The sequence below is a fragment of the Camelus dromedarius genome, chromosome 19, assembly GCF_036321535.1.
Source record: "Camelus dromedarius isolate mCamDro1 chromosome 19, mCamDro1.pat, whole genome shotgun sequence".
Lineage (NCBI taxonomy): Eukaryota > Metazoa > Chordata > Mammalia > Artiodactyla > Camelidae > Camelus > Camelus dromedarius.
In genome coordinates, this window is record NC_087454.1 from 36,401,476 (window position 1) to 36,421,284 (window position 19,809).

General features: G+C 37.2%; 1 protein-coding gene across 1 annotated transcript in view; it reads right to left on the reverse strand.

The window, feature by feature from the left end:
* The window catches only part of BMP5 (bone morphogenetic protein 5), a 109,545-nt gene that overhangs the window by 28,395 nt on the left and 61,341 nt on the right, over positions 1-19,809 (reverse strand). The window contains exon 3 of the mRNA XM_010995384.3: positions 12,141-12,289. Coding sequence (XP_010993686.1) covers positions 12,141-12,289 — 149 coding nt within the window. The remainder of the gene's footprint in view (positions 1-12,140; positions 12,290-19,809) is intronic.

Consider the following 19,809-nt stretch of genomic DNA (forward strand, 5'->3'; position numbering starts at 1 on the left):
TTTAAACTGAGCACCCAACCCCCACACCTGGTGGCCTTTCTCTTGCTTTCTGCAACAGCCTGCACTCTGTCTATAGAGTATGTATCTCTCTGAATAAATCTACCTTTACTCAACGGGGGCTCGCTCTTGAATTCTTTCCCATGCAAAGCCAAGGACCCACACTTGGCAGAGCACATCCCAGGGGCTCAGCAGAGACCTGGGACACGGCCATCCTCTCGCCCCACATTTTTGTGCTGTATCATCTTGGCCAGAGGCTCTCTCTTGCCTACTTATGATACAAAACCAGCACTGTCTTTATTTTGTAATAGATCTTTAAGAAATGAAGCAATGGGTTTATCTGAAGACGTCAGCAAAAGGTTAAATTCAGAGTGGAGAGAAAAAGAGGAAAGACAGAGTTAAGTCTGATGAGAAGAAAAACGGAGACTCATATTCTTCATGGCCTTAACGCAGTAATACCATGAAAATATTTACCCCTGAGATCATTAGTCCAAGCAGAGTGAGAGTCTAGAATAGGGAACATAACAAACAACAAAAACTGGAATATGTTTCTGACGTTGGCATTTGTTTGGCAAGGTTGGCGCTCCATGCTTACTGTTTTGAATTAGGGAAAATCCAAAACAGAAATACAGATGCAGCCAAATACTTCCATATCCCTTTCCATTAAGGGGAATCTAAAAAAAAAAAAGGTAAAATACATCTTTCAGCAGATAATGAAGCAAGACTAACTCCTGTTTGTCTCTGCTTACTTTAAATCATTGATTTCAAAACTCTTTTTCACGGACGTTTTTGAGTTGTGAGGCTAAAATTTGGATAAGCAAATGATATTTACCCTGTGGCTCTCATTCAAATATAAACATACCATAAATTAAAGCAAAGGAAATTGCCTTGAAAACCTAGTTTTAAAACATTGTATAGACAGTGGACACAGTAAAGCAGCAAATTCAAGATTTTCAATTTATTACTGAATGTATTCTCTAGGCATATCTATTTTTAAAGGAAAAATATTTTCTACCAATCACTATAGAAGTCTAAATTAATTCGGTGATATAGGCCCATTTCCGGGTACCAACCAGAAAAAAATAAAATACAGATAACAAACATAGATACCATCATCATGATTCTTCATTTTCAACTATAGAACTAAAGGATCTGTAATTATATTCAAACCATTGTGTTCAAAATATGAGGTTTTTAGAAAAGCAGTCATGGCTCCCCCAATTAAACTCTGCTCACAGGGAAAAAACAAAAAAAGTGAAGCTAAGCATACTGAGAAATTAAAAACGTGTTTCATTGCCAAAGATTTTTCTTCTCCATTTGGGGGGGGGGATTACCCTAATGTGTTGCTCCCCTAAAACACACTTCAAGGAGTCAAAACTTTTTAAGGCTAGAACAATACCAGGTCACCCTCAGCCTTGATGCTGGAAAGGGACAGTGAGATGAAGGAAAGGACTGATTTCTTCCTGATTTTTTGCAAAATAATGCATTTTGGAAACTGTGTGCTTGCCTAGCCTCTGGTGAGTTTGCTGTGCCCTGATGTAAGCTACAAACTTGGGCACCAACTGACACTGATGTAAACTACAAACTTGAGCACCAACTGATACTTACAAAGGATGGTGGGAGAGTTGGATGTGAGGATCCCACAGTGGGGAGTGGGGATTACAGAGCGTAAGATGGAGAAGTTGGGGAAACAGGGAAGGAGAACCTGGCAAAATACCTAGGGCGACCTAGGGCACTAAGGATGGGGAACGTCCATTATCAGATTCAAAATAAAGAAATTAAATTTGGCTAAATTTAATTAAACGTTGAAGTCAATCACTGGCAGAGGAAAAGTGACTTTTTCTTCTTTTCAGTCTGTAAATTTATCGAATTAACTATCATTATGCAAGGAGCTAAAAGAAATATTGAAGTAGCTAGATTTAAAAAACAAGAAACATGGTAAAAATGCTATTCCTTTTAGTGGGTCAGATCACAATTAAATTCCAGACAGAAAATATAAAAACCCAAAGGTAATTGCCAACAGATCCAACGTAAGATCGATCTTGTTCCATCATAATCATTAATAGCATTGTTTTGTTTGGAAATTATAAAAATACATTTATTTTTGTCAGTTTGGAATTTACACAAAACTCGTATAATTTGTGAAGGTCACAGTATGTAAGATCTAGCTCTGGAAACAAATCATTTTTAGATTCATAGGTAAGACTCTTAAGCTTCTAAGGCTAAGTTTCCTCATGTACGAAATAAGGAAATAGTGAAGATAAAGTAGACATTCCATTTAAAGAGCTTACCAAATGTCAGGCATTTAGTAGGCGCCCAGGAAATGTTAGTTTCCATTAGTTATTAATATCATTTTGATTGACCATCGCAGCAAATGCAGGGTTATTTTAAATGAACTAAAGATGCACCAGGGAAATAAAACCTGAATTAATCATGAAGAACTGAAAAATACAAAATATTAGCATGCAAGGGGAAAAAAAAAGTACCACTAATCAGGGTGTGAAAAAGGAGATCTTTGTATAGACAGAAAATAAGTTTTGCTAAGTTGAGTGAGTTTGAAAATACATAAAGTATGGTTTACAAAAATCTTACATGACTAAAAAGAGAATTAATAAGAACTTAGATGGAACAAAGTAGAAATTTAACAGTGCTCTGATATTCATGTTGAGTTATTCTAACCATGAACGGTATATTGATGTTTTTGCTCATTTTTATGCAGTGGGAAAATGGCAAAAAATCTAAAGCACACAGGAAAGATTAATGTTCTCTGATGTGCTTTAAGACATTACACAAGCTAGAAAACCCATAGGTCACAGCTTACATGGGTTTGGAAAATTAACAAACACAGTTCTTAAACCCCAAAGGAAATCTATGTCATATTTATTTTTAGTAAAAATCTAGTCATTTTTACCATAAAGATACAGGAATTCTGCTCAATGGAAACCCTCCCGAGTCATTCACATGAAATGACCAATGTCGTCGTTTTGTTTAGCTCTCTTTTAAATAAATCTCCCCATGGCTTGACTCATTTAAAAAAAAAAAAAAAAAAAGTTTTTTAGAAACAAATACATTGCCATAGTTTGATTTATGTTTTAATGTTTTTAAAATTCTATAGAATTAGGATAAAAACAGAAGCCACTTTAAGATGTTCTGGAAAAATTTAGATTTAAGTTTTATGTTTTGCTACGATACTGAAAAACATCGTGGCACTTAAAGAAAATATAACCCTACTAAATGCTGTCATAAAAGCTCTCTAGACACGTTAATAATTATAGATTTCCAACTAATAATTACAGATTTTCAATTATAGATGTTCAACTGCGGACTCATCGGATCCCGCAAGCTGATTACGTGGGAATTTGCGCCTGGGTATCACCGCTCTCCGTGCACACATGCGCACACATACACTTACCCCAAAAGAAAGTTCATGGGACGTCTTAACGTTTCCTGCTTCCCTTTATCGGTTTTTTGAATTTTAACGTTTCCTGCTTCCCTTTATCGGTTTCTTGAATTCTGGTTTAAATGTAACTATCTAATACCAGATTCCCAAAGACGATGCGTGCCTATCAACTGTACCCTCTGAATGTAATATTTGCATACCTATAGTGCTTACAGTGTAAACAATTATCTGAGCAACCCCTTCGTGCAGTATAATAACCCCTAAACAAAAGGTCAACGAAACAGTGGATTCTTCTAGTCCCCTGCAGCTCATTCCCACACAGTACAATCAATTCCATAGCCATTAACTCTCATGTCTTTGGTACATTTTCTAATGCCTTCAGTCCGCCCTTTTACACATTGATTTAATTTCTGGTCTATGGGGAAAATGCTTAATTTTACTTATTCACTGTATTTATTGATGTATTTGAAGAGAATTATTCTTAACTGTCCTCCCAACTTATTTTTAAATATTCATCCAAAAGTCAAGCACAGATGCTCTAATTATCCTTGACATTAAACAGTCCATAAAGAACTACCCCATTTATACTAATATTTACCTAAAACAAATCATAGGAGTATATGTTCCTTTTTCCCTATCAGAACGTGTAGCAAGATATGTGATTCTTGCCATTTCTTGGCTGTCAAGACTCATGTATTTATTTATTTGAAACCAACTGTCATCACCGTAAATTCAGCAAAAGGGAGCCATATGGTTTCATGAACAAAAGTGACTTAATTGCTTTATAAGATGAAGTTCAGATAAGGGAAGAGAATATTATCAAATCTCAAAATGTTTAAGAGATCCTCTGATAAGTGGACATAATTCAACTTTTTGAACTTAGATAAATAATAATGAGAAACTGTAGTCAAAACAGCAGGACAAAAAGAAAAATATCACCCTTGATCTCTGAATTTCTTCTGCTACTTACTAGCACTGTGTCAGCTGATACTGAGATTAACCAGCCGCATAGATCATCTGACCCTTGACACAGATAAATAGTCCTCTGACAACACAGGGGCTTAATTTGGAAATTTTTCCCCTGAGGTAAAAAAGACTGCATTGGGGAATCTAAGGCTAACACAACAAGCTTATTTTACCAGATACTTCCATTTAAAAACAGCAGATTCCAGGACCTCCTAAACTGAAGCAGCTTTTTCATTAAGCATGCTCACATTTAATCAAAGAGTATCAAGTAGTAATTTGCACGTATGTTTAATATATAATGACAGGAGGACTTTAGATACTAATGTATTTAAATACTAATGTATTTTTCTAATTAGGAGTATAGATGTTGTAATTCAAAAGACATCATAGAGTTTTGGAAAAACCTCATTTTTTAATACAGTATATTTAGGAGATGTCACATGATATTGCATTGTATCAGTATGCTAAATTATTCCACACATAACAAGGAACAACTGGAGTGAGCAACACCTCATAGTTGTAGAAAAAAAAATAATCCCATTTTTTCTTATTAATGTGGGTGTGGCAGTTGTCAATTTCCAGGAACGAACCCCCGAAAATACCAAAAGTTGAAGAGGAGAGAACATGGCAAAACCTTGGGTAGTAAACGTTTTAAAATACCCACTTTCAATTTAATTGTACTGACAACTAAAATTAAGACCTTTTTTAAAAAAAATATAGTTATAAAGAGGATTAAATCGTCGGTGCTTTTGGAAAAACGGAATAGAGAAGACTTTAATGTACCAACAAGTAGAAAACAAAAAGCTGTAACTTTGCCCCTTTACAATGTCTAGGAAATATACTGCTAACCAGCATGGGTTCCAGTCTGAGAAGGAGGCAACAGTTATAGTTACAAGGGTTTGTTTCCTTGACCTTTGAAGAGGTCTTCTATGATGTTCTTCCAGCCAATTCCTAAGGTAACTTCAGTTTTATGGTTTTTTTTTTTTTTTTCTGGGAAATGTCATTTTATGTAGTGGGGATTTTATGCAATTTTCTCAAAACATTAGCACAACATACACTAGGAACTGTTGGGCTCCACTCTTTAACAAAGACTATCAGTGTTTTTTTAGCCATGTGTTCCATGAGCATTAAAATACTGCTTGTAAACGTAAGAAGCCAAGTTGATGTGTAAAGCTTCCTGATAGGTCCACTGAGCCAAATTTGCACTGAGGCATCTTTGGGTTGAAAATCTTTTGGGTTGAAAATCTATGTGGTAATGTGGGCCAGTTTTTAATCAGTTACCCCTCCTGAGCGACAAGAAGCTTGTTTCCCTTAAACTCATTGATGCAACTAGTTATCCCCAAAATAATCATGTTATGTTTTTCCAAGTAGTCAGACCTTGAGAAGACTACCATACTAGGTACTAATAATTTGATATGAATCCCTAGCCAATATAAGCAATCAATTGATCATGACAGATATCTCTGAATGTTCTTTTTTGTTGGCTTCATACCCTAGATCAGTGTGTATTTGAAAATTTCCTACCAGTAATCATTTTATTAACCAATGTTATTACACATGCACCTAATAACATAGCTGTCTATCTGCTAGGCTTCCAACTCAAAGTTTAGGAACATGTGTCAATAATCTTACCTTTCTCCAGTGGACTGTCATTTGTGAATTTATCTAAAACCCCTGAAAATCAACTGTAAAACTTCCAGCAGTAAAAGAATTGATCCTGAATTAGAGAAGTGCCACATGGAGTAAGTCTCCGAGCATTTTCTCGTCCAGTTCAGCCCAAGGACTGTTACTCCTGCCTTCCGTGGTCCAGGCATGATTGTCTAGGACGGTCTCACACTGTCCTCATGAGGCAATTACCATTACACTCATTTTATTAATGCTGTGGCTAAAACATAAAATATTTTATCAGCGCCGAGATTTGACTCTAGCTTTCCTAATGATTTCTTCTTAGAATTTCTATGTCCAGAATGGACCTATCTATTCTATTTATCGATCCTCTTTATTTAAATTAAGTATCAAAACTTTGTACTCTAAATTTTCATAGCAATAGCTAATTTCTTTATTTTACATTTAAGCATTAATTATAATGAATTTATATTTAAATTTTTTATTGAAGTATAGTTGATTTACAATGTTGTTATAATGGATTTAATTTGATAATTTAATACATCTGAAATCTTTTTTTTTTCCCTCCTTGATTTGGCTACAAAACTTAGTGAAACTTTGAAATCTCTGACTTTAAATCTGAATTCTTACCTTGATACATTTGGAAATTATGCCACAACTTTGTTCAAAGAAAAACGGATTTTAGAGTTTTATTAAAAAAAGAAGCTTATAATGTTTCTTGGACACTAAACAATATTCTGACACAACAGCATTTTGATGACTTGAATACAAATGAATCAGAAACATACGGATCGAGTTTTCCTTGATGTGTAAGTGGGTTTGAACAGAAAGGAAAAAGTCATTGGCAAAATTTATTCGGAGTATTGCCAAAGCTAAAATGTCTGAAAACACAGGGTTTTTAAAGACATCTTAATGATCCCATAATACTATCTTTGTTTTCCATCTCTCAATTATTCTATAAGCCCAAATTTGAAAAAAAAAAAAAGAATTAATTTACTTGGAAGGTTTACATAAAGCATCAAACAATGGAAAATTATAGTGTTTGGGGGAGAAAATCCAAGTCTTAAAAGCTAGATTAAATTGCTATCTGTGTAATAAACCGTGTCCATATATATATACACATACACACACACACACACACACACATATATATATAAAGGATAGTAATTATGATAGATTTTTTTTACAATTTTAATAAAGATCTAATAAGCCAGATAATTCATGTATCTTTTTAATTTAGGGAACTGAAAATCTTAAATTACTAAGTCTCCTCATTTGCTATTAAAAACAGTACTTATTTTATCCTAGAGGATTATTAACCACCATGAGAGAACGCTGAAACTGATCTTGCAAAATTGGATGCAACAACTTGTGTGGAATTTCTAGATTTGGCCATGAAGAAGCAGCAATGTTTCTTTTCTGTTTGCTTGCTCATGTGCTGGCTTTGTTTAGCTAAAACAGACTTAATGGATCTCAGAGAATTGTCTATTCTGCATGAAAAAAAAAAAAAAAACTCAGTAGAACATCCTTAAACTCTCCTGCCAAATCCATGGCAGTTCATTTATCAAATTTCTAAAAAGAATATTTCACAAACTGACAAACATTCCATAGGTCCTCTGGGAAATCATCATGCTACTTTTGATTTCAACAGTCTTTTGATTTCCAAAGTATATTCAGGCTTCTCTCCTACTTTTTCTGTGTGTAAGCAGGATAAACAAAATTTAATAATACATATCCCTGACTTTCTCCTCACCTTGTGATGGAAATGATTTCAACTACTGTCCTGTGGTTTGTGGTACAAAATTCTCCTCCTGTGTTACACCAAACTGGTGTGGTTAATAATCACTCCACATGTACAGCTTGGATGTCTTCTGAACAGTTACATGTTCAACGCAGGTGGTCTCTAAGAGCCATGTAAATCACAAACTCGTTCAATGATCATTTAAAACATGTTTTTAATACCTACAACGGCACTGCACCGAGTACCAAGTGTGTGACTGTGAAACGGAAATCCACATCCATGAGCTCATAAAACTCATATTCATTCAAATATGGAATCGTGAAGGTGTAACTCTGATTGATTAAAGCAGCAAGTCCAGCCCTTTAATGACCTGTGATCAAGCTACAAGAACATACACGTGAGTTAGATGTCACTCTTCTTCGCCATTCCTTGAAATCTTACCCAACTGACCAGCCTAAAAGTCACCTGGACCACGGTTCTTTTGCCTCCATTTGGACTTAACCATCTGTCTTATCTTTTCCTATAGTGTCTTGATCGCATCACTATTTTTAGCAATGAGGGCACTTTGTTCTTTCGAAAGTAGGTACCTATGTCTGTCTCCCAGGTTATAGCCTCCTTAACACTTTCTTGCCTGTATAGGCACTCAAACATTTTATGTTGAACAAATGAATAAATGAATAATCGTCAACCAATGAATTTGAAAGCAGACTTTCCTGAGTATCATTATTTCATGACTTCCAATTATTTTTGCTAAGAAGTAAATGTATTCAGAATTCATTACTGCAGATAACAGATGGTCTGTCTACTCTGTCAGTAGCAATATTGCAATACCACGTTGGGAGCATCAGTGGTAGTGATGGTGGAACAGTCATAAGGTGGAGCCTCGGGTTATCCACATTTATAGAGACATGTCACATGCATACGTTGCATGAGGTTGCAGTTAATAAAAATAAGGTACCCAGAGGGTCGCTTGCGTTCCCAAGCCCATATAAGCTCGAACTCTGGTTAAAATCTGTTTTAAAGTATTGCTTAAACGCAAAAGGCCAGCTTACCCAGCATATTGAACCATTTTCATATTTTCATATCAGACAATATTAAAGAAACAAAAAAGAGCAACAGAAGACTGATCTCAATCCTGAAGTTTAAATAATTTGGAAACCTCTGGGAAAAGTGAAAAGTTATTGTATGTTCAGAAAAAAACTCATGAATAATTCAAGTCATTTAAAGTAAAATTACTCTAAATGTAAGAGAAATACATCAAAGGACAAGGATAAACAAAATATAAAGTAGTTCTCAGAGGGAAAAGGGTAAATGGAAAGCCAGCTAGAACTAAATTATATCGATAGTAAAGGAAAGAGAGCCAATACAAGACAGGGAGTGAAAAAACAAGAGAAATTTCAGAATGTTCAAGCGGGGTGGTTGCGTGGGGATTAAAAGGAAACAGGCTGGCCATTTTTCACAATCTCCTGACTTGTGTAGTTAGACGTTGCAGCATATCCCCAAGGAGAAGACTGGGAGAAGCACATTGCACTAATTTAACTTTTCTCGTTTGGGCCACATACCAGAGAAGGGACAATGGGCTCACCCCCGCCATGTACACATCCCACTCGCATTTCTGACCATAAATGTACAGACAGTAGCTGAACATTGTAAGAATGCTTGGGGGGCGCTTGTTTAAACATGTGCTTTGTCAAGTCTACATTTATAACACGTGAACTCTGAAAACCCTTAGCAATAATCTCAAAGCCATAATTGCAAATTAACCGCCAATTCAAAATATTTGAATTGCTTATACAAAATTAAAAAATCAGCATTGTCAGTAAAATCTATGAAAAAAATCTCAGTTTTTTGGGATGGGGAGGATGTCTGAAACTTGTCTGTAACACTCTCACTAAGAACTTTCTTTTTCTAGATCAAGAGCTGAGGCACATGAAACCTTCACTAGACTAACTCCAGAATATACAGAATATATTTAATTTGTGTGTGTGTCAGCCTCATTCCATCATCACAATCCTCGGAGTAACAACATCGGTGATGGTTTAATTCTTAGGCTGGGAATCTGGTTGTAGTTTGGTAAAACAATGCCACTGTGAAGTCCTATTGGTCACAGTAATGAACGCCCTTGAGAGACACATCCTAAGAAATCTACCCACTTATTAGAGACTTGCTGCATAATCGTTCAGTTTTCTATTTAACAACTAGATTGAGGACTCACTGTATGCCAGCCACCATTCTAAAAGCTAAAACACAGTAGCAGTAAGATGCACCCATGTCTGCTCTCCTGAACGTATGATCTAGCAAGGGAGGGAGACAATAACAAGTAGTAATTTAGTTACAGCTGTGGTGAGCCATTGAAAAAGTGCAGTTGTAAGAGGGAGACCCAACTTTTATTTCACTCTGTAGGTTAGCAAGCACGGCTCTGCTGGGATACAGTAAGGAGGGGCGAGGGAGACAAACTCTAGGGTCAATGTTTCTGTTGCGGAATCCTGCGAAAAACTAAAGGTAGTAAACTTTTTAAAAGGCACATTCTCTAATTAATCATCCCTTTAAAACCTACCTTCCCTGAGCCTGGATCCTAACATTTTTAGGTGACGGGCCAAAGCATAAGGTGGGCCCACTTGGTATACATCTGAATATTTTAAGCACTAATCAAGCTAACACATCATTAAATAAATTATGTTCTAGCCTCCCGTCATGACAAATACAATTTTCAATGCCCTGAAGTCCAGATTTGAATGTAAAATTTTGAAACTCCAAGTGATCTAAGGTAGAAAAGACCTTGGCCTCCTTGACCTCCTGATTGAACGGGCCAAGACTCTTCTCACCACAGTCTGTGTTTTAATTAACTAATTAATTTATTTATTTTTATTTTTATTGAAGTATAGACAATTTACAATACTGTATTAATTTTTGGTGTACAGCATAGTGATTCAGTTATATATATGTTTCTTTTCACATTCTTTTTTATTATAGGCCATTACAAGGTACTGACTATAGTTCCCTGTACTATACAGTAGGACCTTGTTGTTTATTTATTTTATATATAGTAGTTAGTATCTACAGATCCCAAACTCCCAAATTATCCTTCCTCACTCCCTTCCCCTACCCTGGTAACCATAAATTTGTTTTCTATGTCTGTGAGTCTTTCTGTTTTGTAAATAAGTTCATTTGTGACTTTTTTTTAGGTTCCACATATAAGCAATATCATGGTATTTTTCTTTCTCTTTCTGGCTTACTTCACTTAGTATGATGATCTCCAGGTCCATCCATGTTGCTGCAAATGGCAGTATTTCATTCTTTTTTATGGCTGAGTAGTATTCCACATACATATCTATATATATATATATCTATATATATATATATAGATATATATATATATATATACACATATATACACGCACACACACACATATATATATAATTCACAACTTCTTTATCCATTCACCATAGTCTTTGTAAATTCTCTTCCACTTGTCAGAAATACCTGCCTTCCTACTTCTTCCCCCAATCACATCTTCCCAATCTTTAAGACTGTAGCTCAAATTCACTCACTGTTCCCTACCCTGAGGTCCGTTGGATGTTCATTCAATAACCCAATGTGATGACGACCGTGTGCCTCACTCAGCTGAAGGCCTCATGAAGCCACTTCTGTATTTGCTTCCCATTTCATCTCCAGCATGCAGCCCAGCACACAGCACATGGTAAGAACAACTTCTGGAGCTTCTTAAAAATGGGAAGATTTCCTACAGACCCCTCCCAGAAGTGATTTCTGGAGCTGTTGCCTTTGACCAAATATTGCAATGTGTTAACACCTCACTCACTATCATTTTCTGCAGTTTTTCAGGACCCCTTAGTTCCATCCCCAACCTCCCTTCCCCCCTGTGTTATGGAAGCTCCTTTGTCTCTTTCCCCAGCATCTTTCTTGATACGCATCTCTCTGATATATTTTAGTCATCTTTTGAGATATAACTTGAATATGGTCATCTTCCTTCTGCTTTACTGTACAGGTTTCTCCGTGTTTTTACAAAGTATACAGTTGTGTAACCACCATCACAACCAAGACATGGGTTGCTAGCGTTTTGTACATTACTTTCTTGAAGGATTGTCATATTACAATAGTGCTTCTAGTTTATACACAGGCCTTCACCCAAGGCTAAAAACCCCAAGAGCAGGCACAGTACCTATTTCTTCTTTCCCCTCCACCCCCACTGTAGAGCCTGACGATAAATGTGTGTTGGGTCATGTATTCATAAAACTGATCAGCATACTGTCCTAGCCTATGGAATGCACCACCACACACATTGTGAGTATAATACACACATTGGTTAAATCCCACAAAAAGCTGTACCTCTTAACATGTCAAACCCAGCCCCCACCACACAAAAAACATACATGAAATTCAGTGCTTACCATCTCCTGTTTCTGCACAGAGCTGTAAGCCCAAATTGTTCTGTGGATTAATCACCCAGTGATTGCTGGTCACCGTGATATCAAAGACAAGCCAACCCACATCTAAAGCTTGGGCCTTTCTCGTATCTAACAAGAATAGATCTGCGTCCCTAAGGAGAAAGAGAACAACAAGAAGACGTTACAGATTTGAAGGAAGACCGTCATCTCCTCTCCTTAAGTGAAAACACTACAAAAGCCCTTACAGTAACACAAGTCAGTTACAGAACGAGGGAACAAATGACTCAATGGGTGAGTAACAAGACACAGAACCTTTCATTGCCAAATCCCAACCCAAACCTGGTGTCGATTAGTCATATCTGAGGGTCATTTCCATCCTCCTGCTCTTCCCTGTCAGGTTTCCTTGACAAACTGACTTCGTGATCTTGATTTGGACCCTGGTCATCAGTGTTTCCCCAAATCGCCATCTGTAAGTCACCCTCACAGGTAAGTTCACGGGCAAGGCTTAAACTGAACAGAGACGGAAGGGCAAGTAGCCGCCGGGGTCCAGACCGATGGGGGTTCTCCAAGCACAGGCGGGACGGGATGCGAGCATCTGTTTTGAAGGTAGTTTTCCTTTTGTTTCAGCTTCTATTATGTATATTTTTTTCACTTTTATCTCATTTTCCACTTTTTATTAAAGCATTGTAATGGATATCAAAGACCAAGAGAGGGTCATCAAATATACCATTGGATTAAGGGAGGAATCCTGTGCATCGAGTGACGGGTCCGCATAGACTTTCTTTAACATCCTCTGCGTGCAAAAGTCCCCTACAGACGACAGTAGCTGGGAATATAAGCTTGTATGTTTTAGGATCACCTCCACAATGTCCCTGTTATTATCAGGTATCATCTTAACTTTAGCGTGACATTTACAAATGTATTGGTTGTAACGATAATGAATTATTTTATTCTTTATTTCCTCACTACAGGCAGCCTCTGAGCTAAAGGCTATAATATTGCTGACATTTAATTTTTACAACAGATCTTTTATCTTGATGAAATTGAGACTCTGATAGGTTAATGGTAAAAAAAAAAAAAAGAGAGAGAGAGAGAGAGAGAGAGAGAGAAAGGCACTCCAGAAAAGTAGAAGAGAAATACACTATTATGCACTTTGTGACATCTTATACTGTACTGAATCTGTTTGAGAGCATATAATTCATACGAGGAAGATCAGAGCTATGTCATAGTAAGCTATGGGAAATACTTGTCTACTGTATTTTCCATCTCTCTGCATCTTAGAAGTCACTTCAGAGGTGGCTTACAAAATATAATAAACTAATTTTGAATTAAATTAAATCACGCACCTTTATTATTTCCTTAGAAAAAATAATCTATGATCATTGAAAACTGATTTTTAACAGAAGTAAAGAATCCAGTCAATATTTTAGAAGCTATGCCTTCATTTCTTTACTTAAACTTGATTTATATCATTCTTTCATCAACCTAGAGAAGTTAAAATGAATGTATTATGATCAGTTGAATTGTCCAGCTACCCTACCCCCAAAATATGCAAATTTCATTCTTTGTCACAATTCTAATTATAGTGTTTACCAAAGAAGGCTTAGAGATACTTCTTCACGTTCAATATAGGACTCAGTCTGAGATACCATGGACATAGGACAAGCATATACAACCATGCAATAAAAAGATTAATTAGTTCCCACTTAAATTTTAAGGATCGATTATATTCACATGTGATGGAATATAAATCAAATTCTCCCTGTCCCTCCTAACTTGGAAAACCTACCAAATAAACAGCACCTAAGAAAATGTGGATTATCCTTAAAATTTCGAAATATTTAAAAAATTTCTTTGAGACTGTAATCTTAGAATTAACCTAGTCACATTATTGGCTTCTTAAACAGAAGAAGGACTCACTTTGCAGTCTGGAAGCTACTCAGGTGCTACCCTGCTTTCCAAGCCCACTTTCATTAGAAATATGGTAAAAGATGCTCTAACTAACTCTGCTAAGCGTATGTATAATGCCATCCCTTGGCAGGATATAAAAACACATTTGAAAAACAAAAAAAGTACAAAGAAGTAAATTCTGAGAGCAATTTCAAGTAGTTAATAAATATCTTTAGGTAGTAATTTCAATGTATTTTCTCTTATTTTTAAATTGTGCTACTTTTCCAGAAAAAAATATATCCCAAACTGTTCACATTCAAATATCAAAACTTTTAAGCATGTCTCTGAGGAAAACGGTTTCATTTTTAATGGATATATTTTGAAAAAGCATCAGCCAGCAGATCCAAGCAAACCCGAAATACCTGAATTTCAGTGATGCAAATCGCAATTCATCAGAAGGTAAACCTAAGCAAATAGTATGGATGAAAAATCCATGTATTTCTAGTTCACCTCTGATCAGTTATAAATGTTCAGTTGCCGTCCTAAGCTTCATGGTTTCCTGTTCTTGAGCAAAGCTATTTCATTTTTGACTGTTCATTTCTCCTCTTTCCTTTTGTATAAAGGCATACAAATTGAAAAGGAAAAAAGTAAATCTATCTCTGTTTGTAGAGGACATGAAAACCCTAAAGATTTCACAAAAAGTTGTTGAAACTAATAAATAAATTCAGTAAAATTGCAGGATACAAAGTCTCTATGCAAAACTCTGTTGTGTTTTTACAGACTAGTAACAGATAATCAGAAAGAGAAATTAAGAAAACAATTCCACTTACAATTACATCAACAAGGATAAAATACCTAGAAATAAATTAAACAAAGTTGGTAAAAGACCTGGATTCTGAAAACTATAAGACATTACTGAAAGATACTGAAGAAGACACAGGGGAAAAAATGGAAAGACACTCTATACCCATGGGTTGAAAGAATTAATATTGTTAAAATGTCCGTACTACCCAAAGCAATCTACAGAGTCAATACAATCCCTATCAAAATTCCAAAGACAGGAGGGAGGATGTAGCTCAGAGGTAGAGTGTGTGCTGAGCATGCACGAGGTTCTGGGTTCAATCCCTGTGCCTCTGTTAAAAAAGTAAATTAAAAAAAAAAAACCCTAATTATGCCTTAAAAATTAAAATTAAAAAGAAAATTCTAATGACTTTTTCCCCAGAAAGAGCACACACAATCACAAAATTTGTATGAAACTACAAAAGACCCCAAATAACCAAAGCAATCTTGAGAAAGAACAAAGCTGGAGGCATCGCACTTCCTGATTTTAAACTATATTACAAAGCTATAGTAATCAGAACAATTTGATATTAGCATAAAAAATAGAGACATAGATCAATGGAACAGTATAGAGAGCCCAGGAATAAGCCCATGTATTTGGCTTAATTACTTTACAACAAAAAAGCCAAGAATACACACTGGGGAAAGGACAGTCTCTTCAATAAATGGTGTTGAGGAAACTGAAGAGCCACATGTAAAAGGATGAAACTGGACCACAATCTTACACCATACACAAAAATTAACTTAAAACGAATCAAAAACTTGAATGTAAGACCTGAAACCATAAAACTCCCAGAAGAAAACATAGACAGTAAGCTCCCTGGCACTGATCTTGGTGATGATTTTTTTGGTTCTGACACCAAAAACAAAGGTTACAAAAGCAAAAAGTGAACAAGTGGGACTCTATCAAATGAAAAGGCTTTTGTACAGCAAAGGAGACCACCGACAAAATGAAAAGACAATGGGAGAAATATGGAATGGGAGAAAGTATTTGCAAAGGGGTTAATATCCAAATTATATAAAGAACTCATACAACTCAATAGCAAAAAAACCCAAAAATCATTTAAAAATGGGCAGAAAATCTGAATGGGTTTTTCCAAAGAAGACATACATATGGCCAACAAGTACATAGAAAGATGCTGATCATCACTAATCATCAGGGAAATGCAAATCAAAACCACAATGAGACAGCAGTTCACACCTGTTAAAAGTGGCTATTTTTGAAGCTTAAGGACAATGAGGAGATCTGCCGGATCGCCCCACAGCTGGATCTGCAGCACCTTCAGATCCCACAGGATCTCCGTATTTATTTCCTCTGAACCCGGGCCAGCCATGTGGGCACATCTAAAAGGAAGGATGTGGTAGCTAGGAAATCACTGCCTCACTGAAGTCACAGGCTTATCGACAGGTTCCAGTGTGTCCTCGCGGGTTACAAATGATCTGTATAGTTTCTGCCTTTTCCGCGTTTCCCCAACTCACATCCACCTCTCCTTCCTGTCTGCCCCGAGGCCCTTAGGACCAACATCAGATTCAGAGCAACAGCCTCACGTAGACTGTCTAACTACTTCCCACAATTTTACAAGATTAGATACCTACAGTAAATCGCACAGCATCATTTCTCAGAGGGAATAGACAGCTGCCTTGTGTTTGGCTGACATGCTGGACCACGGACACCATGGAAGGGCAGAACTTTGTTCTCACTGGAATAGTCACGATGGATATGAATTTTCCTTCTCTGCGCATGAGGTTTCTACCAAAATCACTATCCATGAACTTATAGAATGCCTTGTTCACTGCCATGGAGTTCCACACAGCACTGCTTCTGATCAAGAACTCCTTCAGCAGCCAACGATGTGCAGAATGGACTCATGCTCATGGAATCCACTGGTCTTACCACGTTTTCCAACACCTTGCAGCAGCTGGCCTCGTAGAACAGCGGAATGGCACCAACTGGTGCCATTCTTGTGCAAATAACACATGTTCTTCAGGAAGCTTTATATGACCTAAATCTGCCACCAATATAGGACTGTTTCTCTCTAACCATATCTTGCATCGGTCTGGACATCTAGGGCTGGAAGAGCAGTGGCTCTTCATATTCACCCTACCTGATCCCACTAGCCAAACCTTTTGCTGCTGGGCCCCTGGATGCTGGGCAGCGTTGATCCAGACTCTTAGTCCCCAGTAATGGCTGCCACCCACCCCCGCCCCTGCCATGGCCACAGCAATGGCTCCATTAAATCAGAAGACAAGACCTCCATGTGGTCACTTTGGGCTCCTCCCGCCTGTGAATTAACTAAAATCAAAAAAGGGCTACCACGCTATGTGGGATGCCTGATCCTAAAAGCCATGGTACTTGCCGAAATCAAAGAGCATGTGGATTCCATAGCAGGAGAAGGAAGTGATAAATATCAGCGACAACTGTGTGACCCGTTTGAGAAATAAGGATTGTGATTGCGATGAGTATTACCTCCTGGTCTTGATATTAAAACTGCTGTACACGTATTAACCAGCTCTTCTGTTCTCCCCTTCTCCATCTGCCTACCATCGATTTTAAGTAGTTTTGATATTAACTAACCTCAAAGTTCAGTATTACAGTGACAGGTTATCAAAGGGTGAACATGACTCAACCAGGAAAGGAATGAACAGCATCCAAAGATGGACTAAAAAGGCAGAAGAATTATATCACTATTATATTTTTGGGAAAAGTAAGAATGGTTATAAAAGGTGTGTATTGGTGCCAAGTTGACAAGGGTGGACTGTCATGGCTTCATACTTTGTCAAATTAGCTAAACTGGGACAAAAATACCCCAGAATTCTTGCCCCTGTTTCATTGTGTGTTAAGGTTCTCAATAAGAAAAATGTGTGTGAGAGCAGAAGTTGACGCAGGGGCCGAGTTTATGCTGGGAAGACGGGTGAAGGAGAGTCCGGCTCTCCTGCTGCTCATGTACATGGTGTCTGATCTGCTGGTTCACTTTGTTGTGGGGACAGTTCTTCCAGCTTCCACAGAAACTTAACTTCATTGGCGTCTCCAAATCCTGGCCCAAATCCCTCCTGCCAGATCATCTCCCCAGCAAGGGGTGGTGGAGCTCACGGTGAAGTTCACCAGCTCCCTCTTCTCAGGTCACCCACATCCTTGAATTTGGAATTTCTGAGAGATGGGCCTGGATTCCACTTTGTCCCTGGGCTTCTAGCATATCCTTGAAGGTCCCACTTCTCCTGTTTCACAAGCATTTTCTTTTCCAGCTTCCCCTGCTACAAACTTCAGACCCATCACCCAATGCAGAAGCAACAGCCTTACCTGAAAGGTCCCACAATTGCAGGAAGTCAAATCACTGTAATAAATTCCTTGTCCCTTATCACTCACGATGGCTCTATTTCTCTTATCAAATAGTCACTGCCATACTCTCTGGTATGTGTTGAATTTTGTGCTCCAAAAAGACATGTTGAAGTCCTAATCCCCAGCGACTATGGATGTGACCTTATTTGGAAATAGGGTCTTTGCAGTTGTAATCAAGTTAAGATGAGGACATTAGAGTGGGCCTTCAACCAAGATGACTGGTGCCCTTATAAGAAGAGAAGAGGCACAGAGATAAAGACACACAGAAGGAAGACGGCCGAAGACAGAGGCAGAGATGGGAGTTATGCCGACACCAGCCAAGGAACATCTGGGGCTACCAGAACCTGGAAGAGGCAAAAAAGAATCCTCCCCCTGGTGTGTCTGGAGGGAGTACGACCCTAACAACACTTTGATTTTGGACTCCTAGCCTCCAGAACTGTGAGAGGATAAATGTCTGTTGTATTGAGCCATCCAAGCTTTTGGTCGTTTGTTACAGCAGCTGCAGGAAACTAATACACCCCCTCTCATTTTCACACATTAAATATTTCACATATTAAATAGCAGGTGGTCAGCAATGTCAGATGCTGAGAAAAATAGAAAGAACAAAAATTGTGTCTGTAAGATTTGGAAGCACGGGGAATGTCAGTGGACAATCAGTAGAGTGGATTATGGGAGTCAAATTCCAGTGGATGGAGGGGTGAATAAAAAGACAAAAAAGTAATGGGATTTAGAGCAAAGTTTTAAATCATGAGTTTGACTAAGATATGGAGAAGAGAAACAGCGTGGGATTTGGGGCAAACAGAGGGATTTTTAGTTAATGCAAGAAACATGAAATATTTATAGGACACATTTAAATTCATAACATCTTCTCTTATTTCAACACCAGAAGAAATGCATGTAGACAGACGACACTGACAAGCTTCCAAAATAAGCTTATGCTTGGTGACTTCTCCGTAACACTGTTGTTGGAGTTCACATGTAAAACTGCTTTACAAATGAAATCACTCCTTAGCAGGGGGAAATCGGGTAAAGTAATACACGTGGGATGAGCCGCTGGATGGGACCCTCATTCATTGTTTGTCAAAATCTGTTTTTTCATAGGCTTGTGGCAAATAAATTCTCTTGCTTGTTTCTAAACATGATTAACAAACATTTCTCACTGGTATCTTATTACTTGAGCAGAAAGTGTAGGACTTACAGCTCCTCTGAAGAGCCTCATTATAAGTCCACCTTCATAAAGCAAAAAAGTCACAATTATAGGCAGAGTTGGTATCCACTTAATTTCAACAATTACTTGCTATACTTAGGCTTTGCTTAGTATTAGGAAAAAAAAAAATAATTAAGCCCTTTAAGTCACCTTTCTGAGCTTTTATTCTTCTTTAAATGAAGATCAAAATCCTATCTACTTCATAAAAAGATATGCAAATAAAAATGTTATGCAAATTACCAAAATTGTTATTTTCTTACCAAAACATATTTATGGCATGTAAGTATGCATATAAAAAAGTTGTACGTCTTATGCTTGTATGCTTGATGACATAATTAGGGTCAGAAATGACTTACGCAATTAGTACTCTGAAAGTTCTTTAATAACCTGTACTGATT